The sequence below is a fragment of the Oncorhynchus tshawytscha genome, linkage group LG07 (assembly GCF_018296145.1).
Source record: "Oncorhynchus tshawytscha isolate Ot180627B linkage group LG07, Otsh_v2.0, whole genome shotgun sequence".
Taxonomy (NCBI): Eukaryota; Metazoa; Chordata; class Actinopteri; order Salmoniformes; family Salmonidae; genus Oncorhynchus; species Oncorhynchus tshawytscha.
In genome coordinates, this window is record NC_056435.1 from 58,145,885 (window position 1) to 58,173,516 (window position 27,632).

Below are 27,632 nucleotides of genomic sequence, written 5' to 3' on the forward strand. Positions count from 1 at the left end.
TCAGTTATCTTCCCAATTTATTTTGTTTTAGTCTGTATGTTGTTGTTTAAAAAATAAAATATTTAAAGAATTTCCCCAAGAACTGAACTTTTTTTTCTCAAGAGAACCGGGTAAAAGACTGCTGTTCTCAAACTCTCCAATGCTTTGTTGACACCCTGTGAAGAATATGCCACATATCAACATCTTTGAGCTTTCAGTTTGAAAAACAATCAGTACGGGGACTGCATTTTTTATGCATATTAAAGTATAGTCGTAAACCTAACTTGAAATTGTGCATATATCTTAAAATCACATTCTTCAAATTAGGATTTGGGTTTAAGATACAGTAGCAAGGTGAGTACTTCTACTCTTACAGAAAACAAATACATGACAAAATAAACATGTCAAAGTATAAATATTAAATCGATATTTCAGAGTTGGAATTTAGAGAGGTGGATATTTTAGAGGCCAAGTATATTTAAAAACAACATTACAATCATTGTCTTTGTATAATATTTGATCATGTCAGTCATAATACAATTATGAAATGTATATTCTGATGGTAGCATGCTCAAGCAGGTGGTAGAGTGAAGGGAGAATAGGGCTGTGTCCCAAAAGTCTTAATGTTATTTCCTTATCTCCTTCTCTTGTCTCCTTCTCTTGTCTCCATTTCTTCAATACCACTGATAGGTAAAGGTGATAAATAGAGCCTCAAAATATAATTGATATACTAAATATATACAATTATTAATATTTTTCTCTCTGTCTCTTGGGACTCAAAAATCAAGTTTGTTTTGTCTGACGATTCATACCCAAAAAGTTATGAACAGATGAGTCTATGTCCCGTGTCAAATCTTGAGTAGATCCAGCTACATATATATGCCAAATCTGGAATGAATGGAAATAACTTTCCTTAATCTGGAACGAATGGAAATACATTTCCTCATTTTATTCAGTGCCTATATTTTTTCATTAATTTGGGGTTGAGGCGTACAGTTGGATCTAAAAAACACATGTCCTGATACGTGAACTCATCTCTACACCAGACCACTTTTGAGGGCTGAAAACATCTTACTAACTTTTGTTTTGAAGTGAAGTGTCCCTTTAAGACTATTGGGACACATCCTGAGGTGGAAAGATGGCTGGAGGAAGGGATGGAATGATGGTGGATAGATAGCTGGTGGAGGGGTAGAATGATGGTGGATAGGCTGGAGGAGGCGGGTAGAATGGAATCCTAGTTGAATCTAAGTATTCTATTTGGGCCCCCTTTCCTTGCCTCTTTTCTTTCATGCATACTGATCTTAGAAGACTGAAACAATATGGCGGAAGTCTATGGGCTAACTAGGTTTCACTACATTAGGAGGAGGGGGAGGAGGAAGGGAAGCTACTTCCGGGAATTGAGATGCAACCGACCTACAACTGTGCAGAATGAAAGACAGATAGACAGAGAGACAGAGAGACAGGCTAGACTGCTGCAAGGTAAGAAAAGCAGAGTTTTGGAAAAACAACAACACATTTGGCTGGAAGAGTTTCTCTCTGGCTTTCACTCTCCCGCTCTCTCGCATGCTCCTTCCATGCCCAGCCGCCGCCTCCTCACCCTATCTCTCTCACACCTTACAACGGGGTGGCCAATCTTGACCAAGGAGAACCGCAGGGATGTGTAGGCTTGAGCCCAGCAGTAACACACCTGATTCAACTACCGGTAGTTAACTAAGCACAATCTTCAATGTAGACCATGATTAGTTAAATCGGCCCTGAATCCTACAGGGCTGGATATGTTGGGTCTGGAACAAAAGCCTGCACACACTGAGTTCCACCCCATGCCCCCCCTCCCTCACTGCCTGTCGTTAGAGAGCATGTTGAAGAGTGCCTGCAGCAGCCGGTCATCTCTGTGCCTGTAGGGCTTGGCGCTGTAGAAGCCGTCACTGTAGTCGCTGTAAAGGCTTTCATCCTGCCCGGCCCGCTGGTACTGGTTGATCCTGTCCAGGGCCTGGTACAGCTTCTGGGGAGCGATGCGAGGGCCTGCTCCCCCTGGAATGGAGTATGACCTGCCCTGGTGCTGCTCTCCCCTGCTAGAGGGGGCCTTTTCTGGGGACTGGTGCAGGGCGGCGGGGGTCTGCCGGTTGAAGGCCATCTGGAGGAGACGCAGGAGGGCCAGGGAGGGTGACAGGGGTGGGGAGGAGGGCCTCATCTGCTTCATCTTGGGGGTGGCAGAAGGAGGGGGTTGAGTCTTCTGCAGTGAGTGGGCCTCAGCCTGGGTGGACAGTTCCTATAGGGTTGGATAGAGAGAAAGACAAACAAACATACAGACAGAAATGGTTTAGTGGATGAGGTAAGTAAGTTACACAGAATTGCATTTGAGGTCAGACGACAGTCGACAGACCGTATTTGCACATGTATATCTAACTATCTCATATGTAGACACTAGTATGGTTCGGGAGATAATAAATATGAAGTTAAAAAGAGGTGAAAAGTCCCTTTAATTATCACACTCACCTCCATCATGTCGTCCATGTGCTCTACTCCTCTACGGTCATTCTGGACAGCATTGTAAGGGACATACACTCTGGGTTTCTTCATGTGCTCGGGCTTCTCTGACGTGCCGTGGAGAATCAACTTCCAGGTCAGGATCTGGCCTTCATTCTCCATCCGCCCGGACTGACAAAGGGAAATAGAAAAATAGTGTAAAAAAACACCCTGTTTAGACAATATGTTGATACAACACAATGCCTATGCTATGTGGCATTTGGAGCAGTTCGACCACCGTAAATGGCCAGCTCCATTTTCTAAAAAGTTTGAAATCGTCTAAACAAACTTTACTGGAAAGTAATGGATTGGAACTATCCCTTGACTGACCGTGTCAGTTATCTTGAGGGTCCAGGTGCCAGTGGGGTCTTCTCCCCAGGTGTGAACAGACATGAAGTCCCAGTTCCTGAAGCCGTTAGATGACATGTCCCTCTCTCTCTCTGCCAGCAGGACCGTGCTAGTGCCTGATACCAGAAAATAATAATGGTTCATATAGCCTTGTTTGGCTCCAGTTTTCAGTTTTCTATTGTATGTATGTGTTTTTTGCTTTTACTATCCCGGGGACCAGAAGTCTTCACAATGATAGTTAAACAAGGCAAATTCTGACAAGTTGGGACATTTTGCCGGTTCCCACAAGGAAAAAGGCTATTTTAGGCTTAGGGGTTAGGTTTAGGGTTATAGCTAAGACACATCTGTAGGATTGTCAAACGTTTGCCTGCCGACTGTACTTAGCACCTCTGAACAGTGTCAGCAGTCAATCGCATTTGTGAAATCATCAGCTACTCAATTAAAATCATCCAAACCAGAAGGTGGCAATAGCGTTGTTTGTCAATGCATGTCTGTGTGTGTTGCTTATGGTCTAGATCCCAGTGTTAGCTAGCTGCGCTAATGTACTAGCCAGATGACCACAGCTAGATAACGACCTAGCAATATGACGAAGAAATACTTTAATTCACTCTCCATAATCCCATACTGCCAGTGCCAGCACATAGCCAACTGTTTAGCTAGCTAGCGTTAGCATATTTGCTAAAGGACACTGCTTTAATTCGGCAGCTAACACAGGCAGCTGTTTCATGTAAACCAGCAAATCCATTGTGATTTAATTGTAAGGTCAATACTTGCTACAGTGGTTAGCTAGTTTGGAGGAAGTTTTTAGTGTTGTGTGTATAGCATCTGTGTACTTACTATAACTAGCTACCATCCCATATCCTACATTGCATATGAAGTGTGACTGGCTCATCTGTGGATGTACAGAGAAAATGCCATCTTTAAAAAAAAACGTTTGTTGTGACCAATGTTGGCTGCCCCATGTGGGGGTTCGTGCTCTCTGATTGGCTCAAGTCAAGTTGTTGGTCACTATTCTACAAAGGGTAGGTTTGTCACTACCGGGTCAGCACGCAGAAGGTACAACTTTTGTTCTAGCAAGAGAAGTAACGTCCTCCCACTGTGATAAGTACCTATCGGCAGTCTATTGGTAGTGAGATTCTCGGTGTGCTTCATGCTTTAAGGTTACAATTACGGGTTGGATTAGAATTAGGCTTAGGAGTTAGGGTTAGGGGATAAGGTTAGGTTAAGGGTTATGGTTAGGGAAAATAGGATTTTGAAATGTAATCAATTGTTTGATCCCCACAAGGATAGTGTGTGTGTGTATGTCTAACCTGATGGGGATGTGAGTGTGATGTGTAGGTCTCCTCTCCTGGTGTACTCGATGCTGGCCTCCACTTGCACATGCTCCAGTGAGAGGACAGCATTGTCCTGGCCATTACAGGCCTTGGTGGGGATCTCAATGGTGATCTCTCCTGCTGCTTTCAATGCCCTGGGAAAAAGACACAGGACAGGAAGTTAGTACTGTGGTTGTACTACCACCATAACATAACATACCAAACCAAATGGCATTGGTTCAACGTATACTGGCCACGATTCATATATTGTACAATCGAATACAGTCAGACAAAACATGTTCTCATTATAAATCAAAATAGTGACATTTAACCATTATTTACTGGTTATATTGGTATGTATCCACAAGTGACATATTACTTGTGGATACATGTCAACATTCTGACATATTTCTAATGAGAGTTGTCTGTCTGAGTATATTACATAACTATGACATGTTATATTGACCAGGTATGACAACACATACATTTGGATGGCCAGTGGTTGGCTCAGAATCAGGGTTAATCCGTATATTCACCCAGGATGTGAATGGCTGGAGCAATGACACACATGGATGCTTAAATACTCTGGATTATACAGAGGTGGCGTAATCATGATGGCCTAGGTCAGAGTTACCTAACTGGTGGCCCCCCAAGGGATTTTATTCGGCCCTCAAAAGTTTCTGAGCAAAATAAATAATGCTTTTAAAAATATACATATTTGTTTTTATTGTTGGACATAAAAGACTTAATGATGATCCCTGGCCTAGGTAAAAAGGGAACTGGGTGGCATGCCAATGAGTCGCTTAATCCCAGCTGTCTGGCAAAGGGACATGATCAAGAATTGGGTTGTACAGACATGTTTTGTGTTTGCCCTTTGTGTTTGTAGTCACAAATAACTTTATCCATAGCTAATATTGTCTTCATGACCTAATCTCTTCCATTGATGTTTGGTTAGCAGAGGCAAGTAAGGCTGTTAAAGGAAATCCGAACTGTGGACTACAGTCTCTTATAGCCTGTAAACTACTGTCAGGGTAAGGAACCATAACTGTAAACTCTAAAATACCAAACCTATTCTTTGAACTGAAGGTCATTTGGAGGATGTAGCCTAGGGCTGGTGACTAAACTATCTAGCGCTCACACGTCCTAAAGCAGTTAATCCGAAATGAAGGTAAACAAAACATCTGCTCAGATAAAAAAAATCCTTCCTTCAGAGGTTTAATCTGGAAATAAATGTTGGCTTTGCAACATTTGCCAGCTAGCTTTAGCTCTAGCTTTAAACTCCCAAAGCCTAAAAACCTAAAGTTATTAGTAAATAGAAGATTTCTCCAAAGATTGTTTGAGCCTTCCATTAAAGACATCTAAGTCGGAATCCTAGCTTTCCTATCAATACAGACCGTGGACATACATACACACATGTGCGCTTATGCACGTACACATAACATAAACACACAAAAACACAAATCTCTGGCTTTCATTTGACTGTTGTTATAATTGTTCGATATGAGAAACAGGTCAAACTACAGATGTCATTAGAAGAGCCAAAATGTAAGGACATCTCAGGAAACGGGATTCTGACCCTAATGGGCTTATCAGTGCACTCTATAAATTTGCTTGTCCACCGGAATTAGTCTGAATTGAACAAAAATGGGGGCAGGTTAACAGCACTGGGTCAGTAGCCGAAAGGTCACTGGTTCGAATCCCCGAGCCGTCTAGGTTAAAAAATCTGCCAATGTGCACTTGAGTAAGGCACTTAACCCTAATTGCTCCTGCTCTGGATAAAAGCGTCTGCTAAATGACTAAAATGTTAATGACAAATGCAAGTATGTTATGTCAGAAGGATTAGATGTTTCTGGTATACTAGAATGTTAGAGTGTCTTTGTACCTGGGCTGGAAGGAGTCATCCCTGATTATGCACTGTTTCTTCTCAGGGACGTGTTTCCAGGTGTCCGGGTCGGCCAGGTCCACCAGGGCCTTGGCATTGAGCAGGCCGAAGCCAAAACGACTGTTGACCATCAGGCCTGCCCCGTTCCTCTTCCAGCCGGGGTTGTTGGCCAGCGGGTCGAACTCAGACGTCCACACCACCAAGTGCTGCAGATCCCTCCACGTCAGCTCAGGGCTGGGGTGAGGGGTTAGTGGGGATAGACAAATAAGAAGTCTGACATGTCTCTAAACACCTAGTTCATTAGTGGAAATCGTTTAAGTCATGATTGTTGCCTTACTTCTGTTCCAGTGCGAGGGCAAATATCCCAGCAGCTAGTGGGGCGGAGGCGGAGGTTCCTGTGTGTGTCTCTGTGCATTCATTATGCAAATCAGCACTGGTCTGCAGGAAGACAGAAGTAAACAAAGTTCTCATAGTTATTACAACGTAAAGTAACAAAATGTGACACAAACACTCATCTCAATTATACAGTGGTGTGGGGGACCTGGGGGCTAAGGTCACTCACTATTCTCTGGTCGGTGTAGTCTCCGCTGCTGTAGGCGGTAGCCAGGGTGGAGGAGCACTTCTCAGCATACCAGGGGGACAGGCCCTGCTGGGAGGCACTGCTGATGGAGATGGTGTAGATGCTGTCTGTGTAGCCGTCGCAGTCGCAGTTGTCCCCCTGGCGGCCCCCGTTTCCTGATGCCCACACGAAGATAGAGCCCTTCCCTCCCCGGCCCTGAGGGGAAGGAGATGGGTGAGGAGTTAGTGTTATGTTTGTTATTAGTAGCCTTTTGCTTAGGTTCCTTGTTTAGCTTCCCTTTTTTTAAATCAAATTTTTCAATGTATTTAGATTATTTGTTTGGATTTTAGTTTGTTTTGACATCTATGTGGTTAAAATGGAGTAATTATGTTGGAATATTAATATGAGTTCCTTATTTATAAATGAGTCATTATGAAGTGTGGAGTGCTGTTGAACGGTCAATTTTACAATCAATATGAACTTGGTGATACAACAGAATAACATGATGTAGATTCATGGGATGCTATTATTTTAAAGGGAAAAAGAGAGGACTTTGGTGTGTTACCTTCTGGATGCCGTACTCAAAGGCTTTTGACGCCAGGCGACCGGGACCCTCCACCGTTTTTCCATCATCGTTGGGTCCCCAGCTGGCACTGTAGATGTCCACGTGGTCCGAATTGAAGCCAATAGAACTGGCCTCGATGGCATCCGTCACGATACCATCCAACATGCGGATCCCTGCAAGTCAACATGATGGAACACGTCAGGGATATATTTGATTGACTGTAGTTGAAGTGTTTTGCACGTTGTGCGGTCTTGTGCCCATATATAAAACATGTATTAAAATCTAATTTGATTTACATCAGGTGTAGACCTTACAGTGAAACGCTTACTTACAAGCCCTTAACCAACAATGCAGTTTTAAGAAAAATAAGTATTAAGTACAAAATAGATGAGTAAAAAATAACAAATAATTAAAGAGCAGCAGTAAAATAACAATAGCGAGGAAATATACAGGGGGTACCGGTACAGAGTCAATGTGCGAGGGCACAGGTTAGTCGAGGTTATTGAGGTAATATGTACATGAAGGTAGAGTTAAAGGGACTATGCATAGATAATAAACAGAAAGTAGCAGCAGCGTAAAAGAGAGGGGGACAGATGGACAATGCAAATAGTCTGAGTAGCCATTTGATTAGATGTTCAGGGGGTCGAAGCTGTTGGCTTGGGGGTCGAAGCTGTTCAGAAGCCTTGCCGTGCGGTAGCAGATAGAACAGTCTATGACTAGGGTGGCTGGAGTCTTTGACAATTTTTAGGGCCTTCCTCCGACACTGCCTGGTATACAGGTCCCGGTTGGCAGGAAGCTTGGCCCCAGTGTTGTACTGTACCGAAAGCACTACCCTCTGTAGTGCCTTGCGGTCAGAGGCAGAGCAGTTGCCATACCAGGCAGTGATGCAACCAGTCAGGATGCTCTCGATGGTGCAGCTGTAGAACCTTTTGAGGATCTGAGGACCCATGCCAAATCTTTTCAGTCTCCTGAGGGGGAATAGGCTTTGTCGTGCCCTATTCACGACTGTCCTGGTGTGTTTGGACCATGATAGTTTGTTGGTGATGTGGATACCAAGAAACTTGAAGCTCTCAACCTGCTCCACTACAGCCCCGTTGATAAGAATGGGGGCGTGCTCGGTCCTCATTTTCCTGTAGTCCACAATAATCTCCTTTGTCTTGATCACGTTGAGGGAGAGGTTGTTATCCTGGCACCACACAGCCAGGTCTTTGACCTCCTCCCTATAGGTTTGTCATCGTTGTCGGTAATCAGGCCTACCACTGTTGTGTCATCGGCAAACCTAATGATGGTGTTGGAGTCGTGCCTGGCCATGCAGTCATGATTGAACAGGGAGTACAGGAGGGGACTGACCATGCACCCCTGAGGGGCCACCGTGTTGAGGATCAGCATGGCAGATGTGTTGTTACCTACCCTTACCACCTGGGGGTGGACCGTCAGGAAGTCCAGGATCCAGTTGCAGAGGGAGGTGTTTAGTCCCAGGGTCCTTAGCTTATTGATGAGCTTTGAGGGCACCATGGTGTTGAACGCTGAGCTGTAGTCAATGAATAGCATTCTCACATAGGTGTTCCTAATGTCCAGGTGGGAAAGGGCAGTGTGGAGTGCAATAGAGATGGCATCATCTGTGTATCTGTTGGGGCAGTATGCAAATTGGAGTGGGTCTAGGGTTTCTGGGATAATGGTGTTGATGTGAACCATGACCAGCCTTTCAAAGCACTTCATGGCTACAGAGTTGAGTGCTATGGGTCGGTAGTCATTTAGGCAGGTTACCTTAGTGTTCTTGGGCACAGGGACTATGGTGGTCTGCTTGAAACATGTTGGTATTACAGACTCAGTTACAGACAGGTTGAAAATGTCAATGAAGACACTTGCCAGTTGTTCAGCGAATGCTTGGAGTACACATCCTGGTAATATGTCTGGCCCTGCGGCCTTGTGAATGTTGACCTGTTTAAAAGTCTTACTCACATCGGATACGGAGAGCGAGATCACACAGTCGTCCAGAACAGCTGATGCTCTCATTCATGCTTCAGTGTTGCTTGCCTCAAAGCGAGCATAGAAGTAATTTACCTCATCTGGTACAGTGCCTTGCAAAAGTAGTCATCCCCTTTGGAGTGTTTTCTATTTTGTTGCATTACAACCTGTATTTTAAGTTGAGTTTTATTTGGATTTCATGTCATGGACATACACACAATAGTCCAAATTGGTGAAGTGAAATTTTAAAAAATCACTTGTTTAAAAAAATTCTACAAAATTAAAAAGTGAAAAGTGGTGCATGCATATGCATTCACCCCCTCTGCTATGAAGCCCCTTAATAAGATCTGGTACAACCAATTACCTTCAGAAGTCACTTAATTAGTTAAATGAAGTCCAGCAGTGTGTGCAATCTAAGTGTCACATGATCTGTCACATGATCTCAGTAGATATACACCTGTTCTGAAAGGCCCCAGAGTCTGCAACACCACTAAGCAAGGGGAACCACCAAGCAAGCGACACCATGAAGACCAAGGAGCTCTTCAAAAAATATCCAAAACTTTGAACATCCCACGAACCACCAATAAATCCATTATTAAAAAATTGAAAGAATATGGCACCACAACAAACCTGTGAAGAGAGGGCTGCCTACCAAAACTCATGGACCAGGCAAGGAGGGCATTAAGAAGGAACAAAGAGACCAAAGATAACCCTGAAGGAGCTGCAAAGCTCCACAGCGGAGATTGGAGTATCTGTCCATAGGACCACTTTAAGCCGTACACTTCACAGACCTGAGCTTTACAGGAGAGGGGCCAGAAAAAAGCCATTGCTTAATGAGAAAAAATAAGCAAACACGTTTGGTGTTCGCCAAAAGGCATGTGGGAGACTCTCCAAACATATGGAAGAAGGTACTCTGGTCAGATGAGACTAAAATTGAGCTTTTTGACCATCAAGGAAAACGCTATGTCTGGCGCAAACCCAACACCTCTCATCACCCCGAGAACACCATCGAAGCATGGTGGTGGCAGTATCATGCTGTGGGGATTTTTTTCATCGGCAGGGACTGGGAAACTGGTCAGAATTTAAGGAATGATGGATGGCGTTAAATACAGGGAAATTGAGGGAAACCTGTTTCAGTCTTCCAGAGATTTGAGACTGGGGCGGAGGTTCACCTTCCAGCAGGGCAATGGCCCTAAGCATACTGCTAAAGCAACACTTGAGTGCTTTAAGGGGAAATTTTTAAATGTCTTGGAATGGCCTAGTCAAAGCCCAGACCTCAATCCAATTGAGAATCTGTGGTATGACTTAAAATTGCTGTACATCAGCGGAACCCATCCAACTTGAAGGAGCTGGAGCACTTTTGCTTTAAAGAACGGGCAAATATCCCAGTGGCTAGATGTGCCAACCTTATAGCAACATACCCAAAGAGACTTGCAGCTGTAATAGTTGCAAAAGGTGTCTCTACAAAGTATTGACTTTGGGGGGGTGAATAGTTATGCACGTTCATGTTTAGTTTTTTTGTCTTATTTCTTGTTTGTTTCATACACAGAAAATATTTTGCATCTTCAAAGTGGTAGGCATGTAAATCAAATGATACAAACCCCCCAAAAATCTATTTTAATTCCAGGTTGTAAGGCACCAAAATAGGAAAAATGCCGGGGGGTGAATACTTTCGTGAGCCACTGTAAACTCTTGTCACTGTGCAGCTTGCGGCTGTGCTTCCCTTTGTAGACTATAGTTTGCAAGCCCTGCCACATCTGACGAGCGTCGGAGCCGGTGTAGTACGATTCATTCTTAGTCCTGTATTGACACTTTGCCTGTTTGATGGTTTGTCGGAAAGCATAGCGGGATTTCTTATAAGCTTCCAGGTTAGAGTCCCGCTCATTGAAAGCGGTAGCTGTACCCTTTAGCTCAGTGCTGATGTAGTCCATGGCTTTTTGTTGGGGTATGTACGTACAGTCACTCTGGGACGATGTCATCAATGCACTTATTGATGAAGCCAGTGACTAATGTGGTGTACTCCACAATGCCATCGGAAGAATCCCGGAACATATTCCAGTCTGTGCTAGCAAAACAGTCCTGTAGCTTAGCATCTGCGTCATTTGACCACTTCTTTATTGATCGAGTTACTGGTACTTCCTGCTCAAGTTTTTGCTTGTCAGCAGGAATCAGGATGATATAATTATGGTCAGATTTGCCAAATGGAGGGTGAGGGAGAGCTTTGTACGTGTCTCTGTGTGTTGAGTTAAGGTGGTCTAGAGTTTTTTTCCCCTCTGGTTGCACATTTAACATGCTGATAGAAGTGAGGTAAAACTGATTTAAGTTTCCCTGAATTAAAGTTCCCGGCCACTAGGAGCTCTGCTTCTGGATAAGCGCTTTCTTGTTGGCTTATGGCTGTATACAGCTCATTGAGTGTGGTCTTTGTGCCAGCATCGGTTTGTGGTGGAAAATAGACAGCTACGAAGAATATAGATGAAAACTCTCTTGGTAAATAGTGTGGTCTACAGCTTATCATGATATACTCTACCTCAGGTGAGCAAAACATCGAGACTTCCTTACTATTAGATTTCGTGCACCAGCTGTTGTTTACAAATATACACAGACCGCCATCCCTTGTCAAACCGGAGGCGGCTGTTCTATCTTGCCGAGGCAGTGTATAACCTGCTAGCTGTATGTTATTCAACCACGACTCTGTGAAACATAAGATATTACAGTTTTTAATGTCCGTTGGTAGGATATGCGTGATCGTAGTTCATCTATTTTGTTATCCAATGATTGTACGTAGGCTAGTAGTACTGATGGTTGAGGCAGATTACCCACTCGCCGTAGGATCCTAACAAGGCACCCCACCTACGTCCCCAATATCTCCATCTCTTTCTCATGCGAATCACCTTGTCTGAAGTAAATCCTTGGTGTCGGACTCATTAAAGAAAAAATCTTATTCCAGTACGAGGTGAGTAATCGCTGTCCTGATATCTAGAAGCTGTTACGCCCTGATCTGTTTCACTTGTCCTTGTGCTTGTCTCCACCCCCCTCCAGGTGTTGCCCATCTTCCCTATTATCCCCTGTGTATTTATACCTGTGTTCTCTGTCTGTTTGATGCCAGTTCGCTTTGTTCGTTCAAGCTAACCAGCGTTTTTCCTGTCAGCTCCTATCGTTTCCCAGCCTCTCTTTCCTTGTCCTACTGGTTTTTGACCTTTGCCTGTCCTGACCCTGTACCCGCCCTCTGTACCTCTCTGCCTGACCCTGAGCCTGCCTGCCGTCCTGTATCTTTGCTCCACCTCTAGATTACTGAACTCTGCCTGACCCTGAGTCCACCTCCGTCCTGTACCTTTGCCTTACTCTGGATTTTCGACCCCTGCCTGCCTTGACCTGTCTTTGCCTGCCCCTGTTGCTACAATAAACATAAACATACTTCGACAGTCTGCATCTGGGTCTTACCTTGATTCCTGATAGAAGCTCTTTTCGAGAATTAGAGATGGAGGCAGAAACATTATGTACAAAACATTATGTACAAAATAAGCTCCAAATAACGTGGGAGAAAAACACACAATAGCACAATTGGTTAACTGGTGTAGGCCTACTTAAAGATCTGATAGATTTTCTCATTTTAATATTAAATATTAGCTACCTCCTCTGTGGAACAGGTGCCCAATTGTCATTTGGTAAAGTGGTGTTGTGTAATCATCCACTCAAAAAAGTAGGCTGCCACCAGGACAACTTCCCTTCCAGCTGCTATGTGGGTCACCCAGTTGCACACACACACACACACACACACACACACCAGGTGTGCTTGCGTTACATCTATTACCTCCAACCTTGGAGTTGTACGCCACCCCGACTCCACATTTATTGTTGTCTGCCTGCATGGCGATCTCACCGGCACACCTGGTCCCATGCCTGAAGTACATACAGAAACAGAAATCACAATTACAACTAAACATAACTTTTTCTTTACAATCTGTCAGTAACAGAATGAAGTTATATTTTCATATACATGTAGCAGTGGATTCAGAATACACCATTCTGATCCAAACTTTTGTGAACTGGTTTATGGTAAATCTCAGTATTGCTTACAGTAAGCTTTAAAATCTCATCAAAACTTTGCCGATCCACCATAAAACCTCTGGAAGAGTGCCAGTGTCACTCGATTTACTTCGGTTTTGGTTACCTAAGATCCTTCATCTCATTATGTGCTTGCCATAGAAAATATTGATACTGAGGGGAAATCTTGTCAATTGAAAATGAAAGGCCCTTTGGTTTCATGTCATTTGGCATGCTTATAAGAGACAATAAACAGCCTGCTGCTGGAGTCTAAATTATACAGAGAGCTCCCAGAGTAGATTGACAACAAAAGAGTGGGTGGGTAGTGGGGTGGGTTGAGTGTGTGTGTTTTTGTGTGTGATCCACACAGCTGTTATAGAGTGAGTCCTCATTTAAAGGAGAGAGAGAGATAGAGAGAGAGGAAGGAGCATTGAAACATTGAGGGTTTTAGTAAGTGGTTTTCTGTGTGATTTTAACGTTTCCCAACAGATGAAGCCATTTTCTCTCTCTCCCTCGGCTTCAAATCAAATTCCGACGATGTGGCGTTGTCAGAGATAAAATTGACTCTTTTCAGTTGTTATGGTTAGGATCTACCATATTAATAAATTTACTATAATTATACTATCTGTAATATTGTAATTCTACGTCTATGGGATCTACCACCCAAGCAAACACTACCAGGCACAATGGCAGATAGTGGAAAGGTTTAGTCGATAGCCTGACTTTCATTCCTATGAACTACTTTTACTGACCCACACACTAGCCTGTAACCTACAGTACAACATATAGAGTACCAGCCAAAAGTGGACACACCTACTCATTCAAGGGTTTTTCTTTATTTTTTAATATTTTCTACATCGTGGAATAATAGTGAAGACATCAAAACTATGAAATAACACATATGGAAACATGTAGTAACCAACAAAGTGTTCAACAAATCCAAATATATTTTATATTTGAGATTCTTCAAAGTAGCACCCATTGCCTTGATGACAGCTTTGCACACTCTTTGCATTCTCTCAACCAGCTTCATGAGGTAGTCACCTGGAATGCATTTCAGTTACGAGGTATATGGCTCCCAGGCTAGATCTCTTGGACATGTAGTAGAATAATTCAATATACAGAATTTTCCAGTAAATGTTGAAAATTGGTCAGTCTATAGATTCCCTGGGAAATGTATTTCCTTTAAAAAAATTCACATTTACCGTAATATATAAAGCAAGTCAACGAGGAACCCTATCAATATGACTGTTATAACATTATTTTACATCAACAGCTCCAGTTGGATCATCTGTGTGTGTCTGATACACAAAGGAGATGATTGTGGACTTCAGGAAACAGCAGAGGGAGCACCCCCCTATCCACATCGAAGTGGAGAAGGTGGAAAGTTCTAAGTTCCTGGGCGTCCACCCACACAGACAGTTTGGTGAAGAAGGCGCAACAGCGCCTATTCAACCTCAGGAGGCTGAATAAATTTGGCTTGTCACCCAAAACCCTGACAAACTTTTAGAGATACACAATCGAGAGCATCCTGTCGGGCTGTATCACAGCCTGGTACGGCAACTGCACCGCCCTCAACCATAAAGCTCTCCACAGGGTGGTGCGGTCTGCATAACACATCACCGGTGACAAACTACCTGCCCTCCATGACACCTACAGCACCCGATGTCACAGGAAGGCCAAAAAGAAAATCAAGGACAACAACCACTCGAGCCACTGCCTGTTCACACCGCTATCATCCAGAAGGTGAGGTCACTACAGGTGCATCAAAGCTGGGACCGAGAGATTGAGAAACAGCTTCTATCTCAAGGCCATCAGACTGCTAAACAGCCATCACTAACTCAGAGAGGCTGCTGCCCACATTGAGACCCAATCACTGGACACTTTAATAAATGGATCACTAGTCACTTTAAACAATGCCACTCTAAATAATGTCACTTTAATAATGTCCACATATCTTACATTACTCATATCACATGTTTATACTATATTTTATACCATCTACTGCACCTTGACTATGCCGCTCGGCCATCGCTCATCCATATACAGTGGGGCAAAAAAGTATTTAGTCAGCCACGAATTGTGCAAGTTCTCCCACTTAAAAAGATGAGAGAGGCCTGTAATTTTCATCATATGTACACTTCAACTATGACAGACAAAATGAGGAAAAAAATCCAGAAAATCACACTGTAGGATTTTTAATGAATTTATTTGCAAATTATGGTGGAAAATAAGTATTTGGTCAATAACAAAAGTTTATCTCAATACTTTGTTATATACCCTTTGTTGGCAATGACAGAGGTCAAACGTTTTCTGTAAGGTTTTCACACACTGTTGCTGGTATTTTGGCAATGACAGAGGTAGGGTGTTACTGTAAGACTGCCCCCTTCTGATATGGTTATTTAATCGACAGAGAGGATGCTGTAACTAGGAAGTGAATTACATGGGTTTTGTGGCGGCCTTCAGACTGCATGGGACCCGATCCATGATGAATAACATTCTCTATTACTACTGGAGATGACTCATTTTGATGGGATACTATGCTAGATAGCCCACATAAATATAGGCATACAGTATGCATGTAAATCATGAATATACACATTATGGTTTGAAAACAGATGAATGTGTGCGAAAGTCCTACCTACACACTTAAAGCCCTACCTACACACTCCCATATGTCACAAATAGCCATGATAGCAGGTATGTCCCTGAAATAAATAACCAACTTACTTGTTCTCATTGGTGGAGTCGTACCTGGGGAAGGGGTCAGGGTCATTGTCATTGAAATCGTAGCTGGCTGCTGTGTCCTGGATAAGGACGAGACAGGGAAATTCAGAACCCAATCTGGCAACCCACTTAACAGGTTACTAGACCAAGGGCCAACCTATTGTCACTGAGATGGACTGTAAATAACATCTATGGATGGTTGAACACCAGACAAGAGGAACACGGAGGAAATTATTTAGGGCTGAAACAAAGCCATTCGGTTTGAGAGAGGGGAATGTATAACATTTGTCAATATGTCTTTGTCTTAAAGGTTTATTGCTAAAAGGTTGAAGTAACTGAACAAGACAATATAATCTGCAGTTAAAATGAGCGTGTGGACAATGCATTTAATAATTCAAAAGTTTTTCTTTTGAATCAGAGTCAATAAAACCAGTCTGCTATAATGTACAAGAAATCAAATAAGCTCAAGAAAATTACTTTTAGTGTCAATTAAGGCAAGAATTAATCTGTGAAAATGATGCAAATGAAAGCAGAGGGCATCGATGAGTGAAGATGGATAAGCGTCTCACTTGAGTCCATTGATTAATCACAGCCATACTAATTATAGTCAGAGTCTATTCTATCAGTCTTGTTGTCATACTTTCTCTCCCTCCCCCTCTCTCTATCTCTCTGTCTTTCTTTCTCTCGCAATCTGCCTCTCTATATGGAGATTCTAGTGCTAGTCTGTCAATGCCTGGTGTCAGACAGAGAAATTAATGTTTGCCACCAAAACGCAGATATCTCAAGATTCACAGATTTCCTCTCATTTCAAGATTTGAGAAATGTGCCAACATGACTGTCTAATCAGCTTTGGTTCATTTTACAAAAACACCTGACCCCCAAAAAATATTGTTCAAAGCCATCGTCTCACTTGCAATTGGGTTTGGCGGCCTGAATGTTGGTTATTTGAAACTTTGACAGAAACTTTTTCAAAATGAGCAAACACCAATAGTCACTAGCTACAACTTCTTCACTATAACCTTTAACCAACTTGAGGAAAAACGTTGGTAAATGCTAAAGACAACTTTGCAGTTATACTAGCCAAGTATTATATCTGTCAAAGCAGCAACTACAAAATAATCTAGAACCACAATAACTCCTCCTATTATTGATGTCCAGTTCTGTCCTCAATGCACACTATACAACCGTCATCACCACCTATCATATAGCAATTTATTACTGCTTCATGAATGGCTGTGTAAGTGTCACCGACATTGCTATGGGAACGCTCTCCCTTACTGTTGCCGTGGAAACGTGGTCTTACATAGTTGGGGTAGATGTCGGTGTGGTTCCACTCCAGACCGTCGTCCAGCACGGTGATGACCACTCCTTTTCCTGTGAACCCTTTCTTCCACACAGGAATCACGTGGAGGTCCAGCTTGGGCAGGGAGGACGACGTCCGAGTGTCTTGCTGGAATGGCCGACACAGAGGGGGAAGAGGAGAAGGAGAGAGAGAAGGAGAGGGAGAGTAGTTTAAGTTGTTTGTAGTTAAATCATGTGCACAGTACATTAAGCAATAAAGGCATACTCCAGGATTTTGGCAACGAGGCCCTTTATCTACTTCCCTAGAGTCAGATGAACTCATGGATACCATTTTATGTCTCTGAGTGTAGTTTGACAAAATCCTGAAGTATCCCTGTAAGACAAGATCTCATTGGCACTGGATTTACATATAGGATTTAGCTCCCATACGACTCAAACAATATAAAAAGAACAGCACAGCTGTGGTGCCTTAAGAGTGAGGTACTCCAACTAAATTGTGTCTGTGAATATCAAGTATCATAGGCCAGTATCCAAAACAACGGAGAAAGGTTAACTGAAGATGGCCACCTCGCTTTGCTAGCTCCCTCTTCGCTAATGGAGGCTGTCATGTTCAAAGTTGACCTTCAGGAATTCATTATCAGCTTGTTGCTTTCTTTGTCCTGGCTGAGTCCACTCTCTTGACCACGTACAGTAGGAAACCCTTGGCGTAAAGAGCATGCAGGTTCATACTTCAATACAACAAAATTACTCAACTAAGTGCATCACTGAAGACCGCACTAAGGTTGAGAATCTTGCGACGCATAATAAAACAATAATACTTCATGATTGTGCCATTGTGCGAGGCCAAGCCTCTATCACCTCTACCAAGCCTCTGTCTAATCAGTGATACCTTTAATGTATTTCATGTAAATATATGTGTATATGTTTGGGGTACCCAACTAGTGTTAATTGGCTAATCAGTAGGGAGTGAGAGTGCAGCGGTCCTCCCTGAGGGGAGATGGGATGATTCAGAGCAGGAGAAGGGACTAAAAAAAGACTAGGATAGTCTTGGAGCTGCTGTGTTCCCTCCCGCATTATGCACAGACACTGCAGAACGCCACCCAGTGCAATGAGTCATCGCTGTGATCTCTCTATCTCTCTCTTGCTCTCCTTTTTTCTCCTTTCTCCTCTTTCTCCTCGCTTGCTCCGTCTTTCTTCCCCATTTCTCCTCTTCTCCTATCTCTCTTCTTCCTATCTCTTTTGCACCCCTTCTTTCTCTTTTTCTCTCTCTTGATCTCTCTTTCTTTCCCATTTCTCTTCTCTTTTGGGCCGTCTCACTTATCTTCCCTCTCTCTCTCCTCTGTTTTTCTCTGGCTACTAGAGGAAGTGAAGAGATGGGGGGTGGTAGTGGGAGACTGGAGACTGACTCCGTTTGAATGATCATCAAAACCCTCAGATTCATCCTTACAACACAAATACCACACCATTAATTTCTACAACAGGGACGGTTGACAAAACAATCAAATGTACAACATTTTCCCCCTATAGATATTCTACCAAATGACCAAAACGTATAAATGTGTCAGACTATCAAATATTCTGTAAGAAATCCTGGGGTCCTGTTGACGGCTTCTGTAACTCCTTTGTCTTGGTATCGTATTGGATGACTCATCTATTGACTGGCACGTAAGCTGTGGGCTCCAAACAGCCTTGCTCGCACGCACAAGCAAACATTTAGAATGGACACTTACAGTAAACAAACACATCGGCATCCACACACTCTTACAGTATGTGCACAAACTGAAACCTATACACACACACACACATACACACACACACACACACACACACACACACACACACACACACACACACACACACACACACACACACACACACACACACAACTTGACAGAGGGAGTAATCTAAATGTATTATGAGTCACTACTTTGATTGCATTATCAGGCAGTCTCCCACTCCTACAATCTCTATCTCTCTCCATCTCCCTATCTAAACATCACTTTCTCCATCCAATCCTTCTCTCCATCCCTCCCTCTCTCCATTATGTCTTTCTCCCTCACTCCAACCCCCCTTCAATTCTTCTATCCATCAGTAACTCCATCCCTCTGTACAAGTCATGTTCTTCATTCCTCCCTCCGCCCTTTTGCCTCTCTACGCACTCCTTATTCCCTCTCCTTTCACTATCACTTTTTTCCCTCCAACTTCCATGTCATTCCTGATATCTCTCATTAGCTTTATCTCTCTTCCTCTATCCTTCGTTTTATGTCCTCCCACACACACCCTTATTTATATTTTCCCTTGGGGATTACTACTATTTAATTCTTTATTTTTTTTTCTTTCATATTTGATATCCCTGACTGAAAGTCCTTAGGGCTGGCCTAGACCAATCAGAGGTCTGTAACAAATGAGTGGACAGGTGTAGGTGTTTGTCAGCTATGCCCTCTCAATGGCAGACATAAACGAGCACGTCATGACCAATTCAATTAGGGTCATCAGCTCAGATGAGTAAAAAGGATCCATCCAGATTTATTTTCTTATGTCCTACAGTGAGTGACTCAGTTCATTAAGTTCAGGGAACATAGAAAGAACGGACAAAATACACACACTGACGCACGTAAACATACTCAAACACACATGCACGTGCACACACACTCACTGACGTACGTAAACATTCTCAAACACACACACATGCACGTCACTATATTAAAACACACAGACACTGACGCATGTAAACATGCTCAAACACACACGCACGTGCACACACATATCCTATCATTATGAGATAACGGATGTTGACTTAGCCAGCACTGCTGCCATGGAAAACAAATAACTAAATTAGAAATAATGACTCACTGCATTTAATAAATGACCGAATACCGTTACAAAAGTTCTCTCCACTTTCACAATAATTGCAAGGGGGCCATAATAGCATATCAATGTTAGCAAAATCCTATTGGCACGCAATTATAACACAACTTGTAAAAGTAATGACATAGAATAAAATAGTTAAAATGGAGTATAGGTTGGTTCAGCCTAATCCTAAACACAGGATGAAGTGGATGTGTCTGTAATGTATCCGGTAGGGAATACATAGCTTGTGACACTGTCCTCCACTGGCTTGGCCTCAGTGGGCTGAAATAGCCATTGTGTACGGCTAAATTGGGTCTTAATGATAGTCTTTTCCGTTCCACTAGGTTATGGTTGGAGAGAAAGTTCCCTTACAATCTCCTGCCAGGCCAGCATGTTCAATTAAACAAATGGGTCTTTTTACTGGGATTTTGGATGATTACTAATTAATTTGACTATCGCAGAGTTAAAACCTTTCTTTCACATTTCTCAAGTCTCGCACATACATATTCATGTGTGATCGCTGAAGATACTTGTCTCATCCTCACACACGTGCATGGCAATATAGACACATGCTGTTCCTCACACGTGTAGGCTTTCCTTTCATTTGGACAGATCCTAATTGTGATAGGCAACAACATTAATACATCTAAGTCTTACGCAAGACCTCTAATGAACTGGTGCTCTACACACTTCTCTAAAAGGCTTGTGAAGGCAAAGCTTCTACTCATTAGGAAGCTGTCCGTCCCTGCCAGTGCTGAATCTCAGGGGCTCTGGGATTGTGTTAGCCTGGTCCCAGATCTGTTTGTGCTGTCTTTCCAATACCCAATGACTATGACCATTAGGATTTGGCACGACAGCACAAGCAGATCTGGGACCAGGCTAGGATTGTGTTTGTGAATCAGGTCAACCAGAAGGCAGCAGCAGACACCAGCCGGATCTGAACTGACATCACTGATAGTCGGGTCAGAAAACATATTTTAGACTGCTGTTTATTCAGCTTTTCAGTTCTGGTCCTGGCTATTGGCCACCATGACAAGAAATAACCAAATAACTACACAGACAGACAAACAACCAAATAAACACACAGACAACCAAATAACCACACAGACAACCAAATAACCACACAGACAACCAAATAACCTAGACTATTCAAAGTGTAATTTTACACACTGGGCATGACTTATAGGAAACATATGGGATCATGTGGATATTTGGGACTTACCAGGTACCACTGCTGGTTCCACATAGGGTCATTGAACAGCTCGTCCACCGGACAGTCCCGGCATGACCCCAGTGACGCCCGCTTACTGCGCCGCTTCTCATATTGTTGCTCCGCCCATGATACCTTAACGCCCAAAGAGACAGAGAGATATGAGAATTCAGCCATATTTAGGTTTATGCTGTATATTCGCTTACGTAGCTAATTCAAACACACATGTGTTTTATTCTGAAAACTGGAGGTATTTACCCGTGAGAGGAGTCTACCAGAAGAGACACAGACGCACAGTGTGTCCAATATGGCCCACTATTCCCTTTAGTGTACTTCCCTTCTCAAAAGTAGTGCACTATAAAGGAAATAGGGTGCCATTTCAGACACGGCCATAGACAATGTTACAGATGCAGGACTGTTTACCCGATCATCCTCGGACAGGCGTTTGGTGATGTGATCGGCACTTCGTTTCGTCCTGCTGGGATGAGTCTGGTGTTTGAACAAGTAATGGTTTTCTAGCGCCCCAATCTGCAGACAGGAGGAGAGTGGTGGGTTATTGAATATTTCATAGAGGTGATGTAATACCATTATCCTCTTCCTGTCAATCCCGTAACATAGGACTGCCTGCAATTATTAATGCAATAATTATTAATTATATATTAATCAAGTGCCTTGGATCATATTACACCCGGACGGACATCTCCCTTTAAATGTCTTGAACAGCTTGTTGAATCAGTACCTTCGATCATTCTCAAACATGGGTAGCTGTTGATATTAAATGATTATATTATAATGACAGGAAGGCAAATACCACCACAACAGCAATAGGCCTGCTAGTTTCCTTATGAGTTATATTTATAGCCGGCCTTGTTTAGCAATTTCCTGGGAAAGAGAAACACAGCTAAACCCACTGAATCTAAAAGTGCTTAGCAGAATAGCATGCACATTGTGCAAATAATGAGTCAATCACAGATACTGCTTAAAAGAAAAAGAAAAATAACACTAATCTAGGATACGAGTTACTCTGAGCCACAGTTTAGGCCTATTATTATTATGGAGTTGAAATGGCATCATACCCATCCCCCTAGCTGAATGGAAACACAGGTTAACCATTGACCTGTGTAGTCAGAGCGCTAGTTTCCTCTGAGTAGACAAGAGAGAGATAACCTGGGGGTGTATAGGCCTAATGTGTTTGTTTTGGACAAGGTAGAAGGTAAATTACAACATTGGCGATGGACATATTTACAGAAGGTGGCTATCATCAGTATACAGCACACAATGAGTCATTGTTACAGTCTATTACATGAAATATGGATTGGATCCCCATCATTCGCCCAAATACATTGATAGACTAATTTTTGGACTTGTTTGATGATATACATGTACTTATTATAAAGTAACAGTGATACGCACATACACTGATTGTAAAACAACTAAAAAGCCAATAATGGACATTTAATAGGTTACATGAGGACCGAGTTTGTGAAACCCTGGGTTACACTATGAAATTCCCTTCTCACTCTGACCAGACTTATGAAAATGATTGACAGAGTGCACCAATCACAATAGTTGCTGATTTTAAATCTCAGTTAAAGCATAAGTTCAGTAATGATGCTGTCTGTGTAGACTACAACATCAGGAACAAGGCTGCCATGGCACCCTCCATCTCAGCTTTCAGCATGTACACAACCGAATGAATAGTACTAATAAAAAAGTGGAATACTGTTACCAAGACAAGATACTGAGCCAAACTGAACACAGAAATATGCATATTAATTGTATAGTGTAAAGAGATACACGGTTCAAAGATCACAATTGTGGGGAGCGAACTTGTTACCGGGGCGTTGCTGTGGCTCTAACCTACCTGGCGGACTACTCGGTAGTCCAGTTCTTTGGCAATGGACCTGGCGGCGTCCAGTCCTCCGGGAATCTCCACCGCCCATTCGTTGAGGTACTGTCTGTCCCCGAATGAAGCATTTACGGAACGAGCGACGGAGCAGAGAACCGCAAGAGCACAGCACAACACCGTTGTTGGGCGACATCTCATTTCCATCTCAGAGAAAATACGATTAGATTAAAAATATATTTGATTGATGCTCTTGGAAGGCATACAAGACAACAAATGAAAAACAAAAATGCAAGTAATATTAAATAAATTGGCTCGCCTTGCATGTATTTTTTCCTTCAAAGTGCAGGGTGGGAAAGAGTACCTGTCACGGCGTTATTGCCATATTGAACTATCTAGGAAAGCAAGCGGAGAGTAAACCTTGGAAGGGGGCGAGAATCTTTACACGTCAAATTACAAATCGGCTCTGACGTCAACGAGCCTACATACCATGGGGTAGGGTCTATGTTCGAGTCCCGAGAGAGACACGAGGAGAGAAGGAGCGTCAGAGGGGAGGGGAAAGTTATATCTAAAAATATCCCTGTATTTTTTCATTCAAGCTAGTAGGGATGACAATGAATACTACTGTAATAGTAATGCATGTGCACCAAACATGCAGAGGAAAATAAATGTTGCACCATCCTTCTCTAATGTTTAGCCTACGTGATAGTCTACTTTCCCCCCATTCAAGAATATAGTTTTTTTTAATAGAAGAGACACGCACCCTCGTAACCCCGCCTCACTAACGCATAGTCTATGTCAGCCTAGTAGACTATCATCTGAAAGCACGCCAAAACGGAATTATTATTTTATTGTTGCGTTATCTCTATGATTTTTGTTTTTGCTGTGCAAGGGAAATGCAAGAGCAATAATAGGTTAATATAGGCACTATAGCTTTCAGAGACCACACTACTTGAACGGGGATTGACTATTAGCCTATGTGTGACAAATCATGCCAGCATTGCAATATAGGTCTTTGATATTTGTAAAATAATGGCACGACTTAATTTCAATACCTTAGATTGACAATTTTCAACAAGTGTATCTGTTACATGCACCCCAAAAGAGAGCTCACTCCGACGGAGGCTGTAGTGACGGCAACGTGCAGTGCACATCACTGGAGTGTAGACGCAGTTTCAGCACCACGGTATTGGACAGCTCCACGGGCGATGACAAGGTTCAAGCAAAAAGGTGGTTTCATATGGAGAAATGATTCCATCGGGGAAAAACGTGGATGATTGAAATATATATTTGCTGTGTGCTTTGAATATAGCATGTATATTATAGCCTTTTATACAACAGCCTGTATAATATGGGCATATAACCTAAAGGAATAACAGTCTATTTTGCTTGATCAGGCCTTCTAATTTTCTCTTTATAACAACTACATAAAAAAGGCTACTGAAGTAGCCTAAGTAACCTAGTCTATTGGTATTTGGTAGACTAAGTAGGGTATGGTATTGTATAATGTTATGGATTAATTTATTAAAATGTCCACCACTATTAACAACTTACAAATTAGTTTGTGCTTCGTTTTATTCAATGATAAGCAATCGTCTACATAAGAACATTTGTGACTGTAGTTACAGCAAACATTATAATGTAGTCTATTCTAAGAAGAGACATTGGAGTTAAATTAACCCGGCCCACTTAAAACGCGCACTCACACATAATTCATGCTAATTCTATGCTCTCTCATCTCATCAAAGCAAGAAGCGCGTCGTGCGTCAAACTCACTTGGTTGTAAAAAAGCGTTCTATTTGATGTTGTTTCACTTCTTCGCAAGCTATTGTGCTGTGTTTGAGCTCGAGCGGCAATATCAATTGCTCTTCGTATTGTTCATGCTGATTGGAGTGATGCCCTCAGTCCAGGTTGTGTGCTCAACAATTGCCCATTGGCGGGAACCTTCCTTCACGCCCGCCCGCACGCCTGCTCTATAAATTAAGTCTAACACATAGGTCTTACATGATAATATGGCTAGTTAGGGTTTCTGGTTTCTTTACCAAGTCAGAAATATAAAATATAAAAATCAAATATCAATATCAAATGCCAGTATTAATCAATATCATTATTCTCCTGCTAATGAACGTCTTGGAATTGTGTAGGCTACAAAATCAACTTTGCTCAACTTTGTTGATCTCCGTGTTCTACCATAAATTTAAAAAAACCATTTCAGACCTTTCATGAGGGAATTGAAATGATAGCCCAATACAGACAGTCAGTATAATAAACAGATTTATTTGAAGTGAATATGACCTTTAACCCCAACATTGAAAAAATTACAGATATTTGGATATTAAACTTTTTACTAAATCTACACATTGAGCCTAGAGTGATGAGGTAGGATGTGGAGACTTGCCATCTCAGGATCAGTGAGACCTCTTCTTCATTCGTCATCTTCACACCTGGCAGTGAGCATAGAGGATAGGAGCAGATCTGATCTGTAATCCACCTCAACCTAGCAACGCCAGTTTGCTTTAGCAGGACACTCACTCAGACATGGCCTGATAGACTTTAGTCTGAAAAACAGGCTGCAGAGGAGGAAGAGGAAGAGATGCTATAACTCAGACATTTTAGAAACTGAAACATATTTTTGTGTGAAGCTATTAGTCCCTTGACTGCTATGTAAGCAAGAAAAAATACACACAAAAAATCATCAAAGGAATATTTCTGAAGCTTTTATAACTTTTTGTGTCCAATCCACCCTCTCATTTTGGACAGAGGGTAGGCTACAATGTAAAATGGAGGAGGAGGAGGAAGAAGAGGAAAAATTGAGGGAGGGAAGAGGAACTACTATAAACCCTTGACAAGGTACTGTATACTTAAATGTAAAGTGTTACAAAAGATAACTTAGAGTCAAAAGTAGGCTATAATAAAATTACAATCTTGGATTTAGTAGAACAAATGAGCTGCAGCTGTCACAGGATGTGTGTTTCACCAATGAAATTAGTGTTCATTCATGCAGTGTTCCTTGTTGGGGGTGCACACACACACACACACACACACACACACACACACACACACACACACACACACACACACACACACACACACACACACACACACACACACACACACACACACACACACACACACACACACACACACATCCCCCCCCAGGTATATAGAATCAGGTATATAGTCTCTCATTGGAGACTGTCAGCCGAGGAGACATGTCAACGTGTCACAAAAGACAGAACCGTATGAAGATAGGCTAAAACTGCTTCTCCAATAGAAATCCCCGATCACACTTGTAGGCGATGTCATGGGGATGTTGGCTAGCTAAGCTCATGCGTAGAAAATTGTCATCAGGTCTAACGGCTGTCTCCTGCCAAACTGTGCATGTGCAGGCCGTCAAATCAAAGGCACTCCTTCGACATAAAATTGTTTTTAACGAGAATGAAAGTTTGTCACTTTCCCTCAGTGGGTTCCTCAGAGGAGTAAGGGAAGGACTATCCTCCTCAGTGAATTTCATAAAAATTCATAAAAATACTTAAAAAGCAATCCTTTTCTAGATCAAACAAACATTTGTGACTGTAATCACGTCACCAAATAATCGATTAAAACACTATTTTCCCAAAAATGTCTATAGTAGCCTCAACAGCACTCTATAGGGTAGCACCATGGTGTAGCCTGAGGATAGCTAACTTCCGTCCTCCTCTGAGTACATTGACTTCCATACAAAACTTAGGAGGCTCTTGGTTCTCACCCCTTCCATAGACTTAATTATGACAACTTCCGGCGGACGTCCTCCAACCTGTCAGAGCTCTTGCAGCATAAACTCACACCCAATCAAAGGATTAGAAAATTAATCTAGTACTGAAAGGATAAGCTACAGCTAGCTAGCACAGCAGTGCATAAAATGTGGTGAGTAGTTGACTCAAAGAGAGAGAAAAACAGTAGTTGAACAATTTAACAAGTTAATTTATTTGAAAATGAAGGAGAAGCAAGCGAGAAATAGAGAGAGAGATTGTCAGTTTTTTCACTTTCAGTTTCTCTTACTTAGCTAGCTAGTTTAGCCTACTGAAACACCCTTCTCAAACAGAAGGATGCTATGTTAGCTAGCTGGCTATGACTTTCCAACACAACACTGGAACTCTTCCAATTCAAGGTAAGCTTTTGGTTTTACAAATGTATTGCCACCGTGCCCACCGGTGTAACTGCTTGCTGACTGTATACTGTAACATTACTGCATGATTGTAGCGAGTTCACGAACGTGTTAGTTCTATTAGCTATGCTGACTATGAATTTATTTTAGCTAATTTGGTGACAACAATGTAGGCTGTGTGTAGTGGTTTGGCTTGGAAATGTTTTTTCCGCCTGGTCGCATACAGCTGATGTGTTGTGCATTGAAGTCCACGATTGAAGGGACAAGGTGAGACGAGGAGAGCGCATAGATGTGAGAAGTACTACAACGTGGCTGCTATGAAAGTGAACTGTGTTTATGCGTGATTAGAGGTGTATTCATTCCGCC

The 27,632-nt window shown here is 42.4% G+C and overlaps 1 protein-coding gene across 1 annotated transcript; it reads right to left on the bottom strand.

Moving 5' to 3' along the window:
* On the bottom strand, positions 1-23,564 carry pcsk1 (proprotein convertase subtilisin/kexin type 1). The gene is made up of 14 exons (XM_024427928.2): positions 23,138-23,564; positions 21,697-21,801; positions 21,286-21,408; positions 17,215-17,361; positions 15,915-15,991; positions 12,952-13,040; positions 7,173-7,345; positions 6,611-6,823; positions 6,386-6,486; positions 6,049-6,282; positions 4,164-4,321; positions 2,836-2,969; positions 2,476-2,637; positions 1-2,248 (listed from the first exon to the last, which is right to left on the bottom strand). Exons 1-14 carry the CDS (start codon positions 23,324-23,326, stop codon positions 1,814-1,816), a joined length of 2,340 nt encoding a protein of 779 aa, XP_024283696.1. The 5' UTR covers positions 23,327-23,564; the 3' UTR covers positions 1-1,813.
* Positions 23,565-27,632: the final 4,068 nt, after the last annotated feature.